This window comes from Merops nubicus, unplaced genomic scaffold, assembly GCF_000691845.1.
Source record: "Merops nubicus isolate BGI_N331 unplaced genomic scaffold, ASM69184v1 scaffold54093, whole genome shotgun sequence".
Classification (NCBI taxonomy): domain Eukaryota; kingdom Metazoa; phylum Chordata; class Aves; order Coraciiformes; family Meropidae; genus Merops; species Merops nubicus.
Window position 1 is genome coordinate 352 of NW_008599302.1, and position 5,796 is coordinate 6,147.

At 54.7% G+C, this 5,796-nt stretch overlaps 1 protein-coding gene across 1 annotated transcript; it reads left to right on the forward strand.

The window, feature by feature from the left end:
- Positions 1 to 444: 444 nt before the first annotated feature.
- On the forward strand, positions 445 to 5,510 carry PPM1M (protein phosphatase, Mg2+/Mn2+ dependent, 1M; the record flags this gene model as incomplete). Its single annotated transcript, XM_008937301.1, has 9 exons — positions 445 to 568; positions 1,216 to 1,470; positions 1,959 to 2,071; positions 2,612 to 2,696; positions 3,022 to 3,140; positions 3,613 to 3,676; positions 4,588 to 4,695; positions 4,992 to 5,140; positions 5,366 to 5,510. Coding segments are annotated over 9 exons (1,162 nt in total), but the record flags the coding sequence as incomplete, so codon positions are not given.
- Between the last annotated feature and the right edge of the window lie 286 nt (positions 5,511 to 5,796).

A 5,796-nucleotide genomic window follows, 5' to 3' on the forward strand; every position in this document is an offset into this window, starting at 1 on the left:
GCCGTCCCCACACCCTGGCCAGACCACGTCCTGGCCCCAAGGTTGTGGGATGGCACAGCTGGAGAGAGGGGCTGTGCCAGGAGAGCAAATTCCCATCCAGGGACAAGCATTACCAAGGCTGGAAGGGAAAACAATGATGGTGGTTTTGCAGATCACTGTGTCACCGAGGAGTAGCACAGTGTGGGCTGGTGACGAGGGCTGCCAGAGGCCAAGGTGCTCCAAAACCACCCACTTGTCCCTAGTCCCTCGCCAAGCTTTTCCCTGCTGCACAGAAAGGACATTTGGGCCCCCAGCAAAGAGATTCTAGAGCTTGAAAAGGGATCAGACAGGTGGGGCTGGAGGGAAGGCTGTTGGCCGTGGCTGCAGAGCCCCCAGCAGAGCTGGCTGGGAAGAGGCGAGGTGCAGCGTGTCCACAGGCCTTACCTGGAGCCTTCGCACCCCGAGGGTCATCAACGCCGAGAAGTCGGAGTTCAACGAGGACCAAGCGGCCTGCTGCCAGATCTCTGTCCGGAGGAGAGAGCCGGGCCTGGAGGAGGATGAGGAATGGCTGATCCTGTGCTCCACGCAGGTATAGCCCCCAGGCAGGCTGTCCTCACCCTGCTGCCAGCCCTGGTCCACACCCGAGGGCCCAGGTACAGGAAACCAGGGGTTGTCCCCCCATCAGTCCTGCGTGCACACACGCTAAAACCCTTCCTTGGATGCATTTAGGGGACCCGTGTCCCCTATGTCTGGCCAAACATCCAGCTCTGCCCGTACGTGCCATTTCTACTTCCACGGCCCATGACTTGCAGCACCTGAGGTCATCCAAGCCCTTTACTTGGTGCCCTCACCTTTCCTTCAGCATCCTTGCTCTGCTTTCAAGGGCCGGCGTGCGTTGTCGTGGCTCGGGGACAGCAGCATGAACCAGGCACACAGGATGCTCTCACCTGGGAGCAGCTCTGCTTTGCTTCTTGTAAAACAGCCCCGTCTCCCGTAAAGCACAGAGGAACAGTGCGGGAGGGTGGGCGGCTGCGGATCCGGCCGCTCAGAAGATGGGTCTGGCAGAGCAGCACATGGGCACCACCTGAGTTTGAGCTGCACAGGAGATCAACTGGTGGCAGGGAAGGGTAGCTGGAATGGAAGAGACAAGAAAAACATGTGCAGTGATGTCCTGGCTGTGAGCTGCCATCTCTATGACCTCTCCAGCCCTTGCCTTCCCCCTCTTCCTCATTGCAGTTCCTGACCGGTTACTACTGGGCACTGTTTGACGGCCACGGTGGCCCAGAAGCTGCCATCATTGCCTCCAACTATCTGCACTACTGCATCAAGCAGAAGCTGGAGGAGGTTGTGGGAGGCATCACAGAGGCCCATCCACCCATGCATCTCAGCGGGCGCTGCGTTTGTGACAGCGACCCCCAGTTCGTGGAGGAGAAGCACATCCATGCGGAAGACCTGGTGGTGGGAGCCCTGGAGAATGCCTTCCAGGAATGCGTGAGTACCCCGGGCAGGGCACTGGTCCTGTGGCCCTCAGCAGTCACTCCATCCCACCCTGGGTCTGCAGTTCTGACGCTCAGCAGGCAGGCAGGCAGGAACATTCAACCGAAGCTTGAAGTGTGCTGAGAGCACGATAGGTCAGCTCCAGGATGTGCCTCACATCTCTTGCCTGTCAGCAGTGCAAAGCTACGGCAGCTATGATAAACTGCACCCAGGGGATACATTTCTTCAGGGCAAGATGGTGGCTACTGTCACACTTGTGCAGCACATACAAGTTTGGGATCTCCCCATCATGATCCTGAAGCCCCTTAGCCCAGTAGCAACAGGTTTGTTGGCTGTACTGAAGCAACGTTGTCTTTCACTGTGCTGGTTTCCCGTGGCCCATCTGCTGTGATGGGCTCTGGATTTCTGCTGGGAGGCATAAGGCAGCTGTAAAAAGCAGCAGCCTGGCTCACATCACTCTCCAAACTTGTTTAAACCAACAGGATGAAGTCATTGGTCAGGAGATGGAAGCTACAAACCAGACAGGAGGCTGCACTGCTCTGGCTGCCCTTTATTTCCAAGGAAAGCTGTATGTGGCTAACGCTGGGGACAGCAGGTGAGCCATAATAAAAGGGGGAAGTGCCTGGGAGATAAGCAAAGTTTCCAGCATCTCATTACAGCCTATGGAAGGTAAATGCACAGCCCAGACCTCTCCCTCCTGCCTGCCACAGGACCCTGTGGAAAGGATGGGCGCTGTCGTGCCTCCTGGAATGATGTTGGGATTTCAAGGGCACAGGGCAGCATTGGGGTGGTAGTAGAGCAGGAGATGGAGCCTGGCAAGTGTTTAAAAGTGTGAGGTGATTTCAAGGCATCCTCCAGAGCTTCCTCATCTGGCCGTGGCCCACCATTCCTCTAGCAGTGAGCTCCATTATTGAACCTGGGAAGCTCAGTTCTCTGCTGCAGCAGTGGAGCTGCAATGGAGCTACTTAGAACACACCGGCGTCTTTAAACATTTCTGGGTGCACAACCATTCTCTGCTGCTGCTCTGCCACTGGTTGCCCCCAGCCCCACAGCTGGCTGACCCTGGGGCTAGCCTCAGTAAGAGGAGGACTTGCAGTCACAGACAGCTCAGCTCTTTGCCTCTTCCCCCTGGCAGGGCCATTCTTGTTCTGAAGGACAACGTTGTGCCCATGAGCTGCGAGTTCACGCCCGAGACAGAGAGGCAGCGAATCCAGCACTTGGTGAGCGACTCCTTCTGTGCTCCAGACAGTCCAGCTGCGGGCATCCCGCTGGGTCAGGGAGGGCTTGTGGCAAGAGGACCACCAGCTTTTCTCAAAGGCCAGTGTGTCACCAGAATGTCATCGGGCACCAGCCAAGGACGCCTGGGGGCAACTTTTAACCAACAGCCTTTAGTACAGGAGATGCTCACATCCTCCCTGGGATGTGCTTTCCCAGTTCTGTTCTCCATTCTGCTGCTGGGGTGCCAGTCCTGAGGCAGGAGCAGTTTTGGTGCCCTTCTGCTGAAGCAGGACCTGCCCGTCTTCATGCCTTCATTCCCTCCTCCAGGCTTTTCTTTTCCCCAAGCTCCTGGACGGGGAGTTCACACGCTTTGAGTTTCCACGGAGGCTGAAAGGAGATGACGTGGGCCAGAAAGTTCTGTACCGGGATTACTTCATGGAGGGCTGGTGAGTCCTTTCTGCCTGAGGCTGAGGCTGAAGCAGGGGCAGCTGTACCTGCTCCTTGTAGGGCTGGGGAAGTAAAGGAGAGAGGCACGCCCCACCAGTGCCAGCCACAGGCTGGACAGTGCAGAGCTGTGCCAGATCAAGCGAGGGATGCTGTGAGCAGCCTCCCCCCAGCTGAGGGACTGGAACCCTGGCAGGGTGGTTAGGGAACGGTTGACATGGTCCTTCTGGGACTCTGTGAGGTGGGGCTGGGGCAGGGAGTCCCAGCCTGGTGCAAGTACAAGCTGGGGAGGAAGGGGAGAAGGAAAAACACCCAGGCATTCAGCAAGGGGTCATCTTCATTGTGTCTGCTTCAGCAAGTCACCTTGCTCAGCCAGCTGCCTGTGCATGGGGCACTGCAGGGGTTGAAATGCTCTGCCTGGGTTGTGCTGCCAAGTCAGAAAACCCCAAATCAACAGTGAATTCTCTGTTCTAGGGGATACAAAACAGTGGAGAAAGCTGACCTCAAGTATCCTCTTGTCCATGGTCACGGGAAGCAGGTACCTTGGTGCTTTACACACTGGGAAAGTAGATGCAAGTCTGCTGGGGGTCCTCAGCATCACAGACATGCTCCAGGGCAGTGTGGCAGGTTGGGGCTGCAGAGCACCCAGTGCTCTGGAGCAATCTAGCATGGCAGAGCCCTCAGCCCTGATACAGCAGCTCCCTTCTCTAGCACTGTTCTTTTGGCTAGTGCAGAGCAGAGTCCTGAGGAGCAGAGAGCTCACACCCACCTCTGGAGTACCTGCATGGTGCAGACAACAGCCCGAGCCAGCCTGCCTTTGCCTCATCTCCCCTTGTGTGAAAGAATTCATTTCAGATGAGAACTTATTTCATCACATCCAACTTTGGGCTCTCCTCCAGCTCTGACTAGTGCCTGTCCCACAAACCCTCTTTGTCAAGGAACAGCCGAGAAAAGGAACTTGGAGGGGGAAAGAGGAGGCAAGGAGAAGCATGTCGCTAGCATCTGCCTGATGGGGTCCAGCAGAAAGCCTCATTACCTTCCCCAGCACTAGAACTCACATGCCACTCCCTTTGCAAGTCAGTGCAGAACCTCCTTTCCCAGGATAAAGGAGCCCTTCCCTCCCGCCCCAAAACAAACCCAGTTTTCTTCTTCACCACCCCAAATCAGGAGCAGATGACACCATGGGCTTCCTGAGCTCTATAACATTACCCAGAGTACATGTACTAACTCCAGAGCACAGCACAGGCCACCAAGAGCCATCCATGTGTAGAATGTCTCCACACTCACATCAGGCCATTGCATCTGATCACTCCTCCATCTCTGAAGTCTCCAGGGGTTGTTCTGTGTGATGCTTGGAGAAGGGTCCTAAAGGCAACACATAGGTCAGGACAAGCCTTTATAAGTGCCACATTCTTATGTTTCAACATTGGTTTGGTTTTTTTGGGCCAGGCTCGCCTGCTGGGGACTTTGGCTGTCTCTCGAGGTCTGGGGGATCATCAGCTCAAAGTCATTGACACCAACATCGAGGTCAAACCTTTCCTCTCCTGCATTCCCAAGGTCAGTCATGGCACGTGGGAACTGCAGGATGGAGTTAAGCATGCTGCTCTTCCTCTAGCACCCACCTACCTTCTGCAGACCCAGCAGGTCTTAGCCAGGTCCTTTTTCCATCCCTCCCTCTCTCTGCATGCTGCACAGAGAATCCCCAAGACAGGGCAATCTAGAAGCATGGGAGTAAGGGGACATAGAAGCTTCAAACACCCTGGTCCCACTTTGTCATCTCTTAGGGGAAGTAATCTGCCTGACCCCTCCAGGACATTGCAGGATTGCCACTAACTTACTCCTGTGCTTTCCAGGTGAATGTGTTTGACTTTGCTCTGCATGACATTAAGGAGGATGATGTCCTCATCATGGCAACTGATGGCCTTTGGGATGTTCTGTGCAACAAAGAGGTGGCCCATATAGTCAGGAGCTTCCTCGCAGAAAACAGGACAGATCCCCACAGGTAATGGCAGCTTTGCCATTGTTTTCCCTTCCAAAGAACTTGGCCAGACCAAAAGCAGGCTGAGATCACTCTTGCTTCTAGGCGAGCTCTGGCACAAGCAAGCACTCTTTTCTGTGACTCCAGAAACAAAGATAAAGCCAGTGTCTTCATAAAGCCACATCTCAGTGTTGTTCCTAAGGGAACAGTGCCATCTTAACCCAAACGTTGCATTTTTTTCACCCACAGATTTTCAGAACTAGCCAAGTGCTTGGTACACAGAGCAAGGGGAAAGAAGAGAGGCCACCAGTGGATGCTGGATGACAGCCACGAGGCATCCTACGATGACATCTCTGTATTTGTCATCCCACTACACAACAGGGATGGAGACTGACTGTTGACACAAGAGGAAGCATCTCTGTGCCCCCTATTGCAGTGTTACTCGGCATCAGCCTGAGGCAGAGGGATTTCTGCTGTGCATGTATGCTGTCTTCCAGCAAAACCATCTCCAGTGGAGCCCGAAAATGCACAGCCAGCACTTCTTCAGGAAAGCAACAGGAACATTAGCTCCTTAAGAACTTAAAACAGGAGCAGTGGGCAACAAATTATTCCCTTTACTCCTTTCTCATTGTTGAGCCAAGGAGAAATTGTGAAGTGGGCCACACAAGCTGAAGGGTACT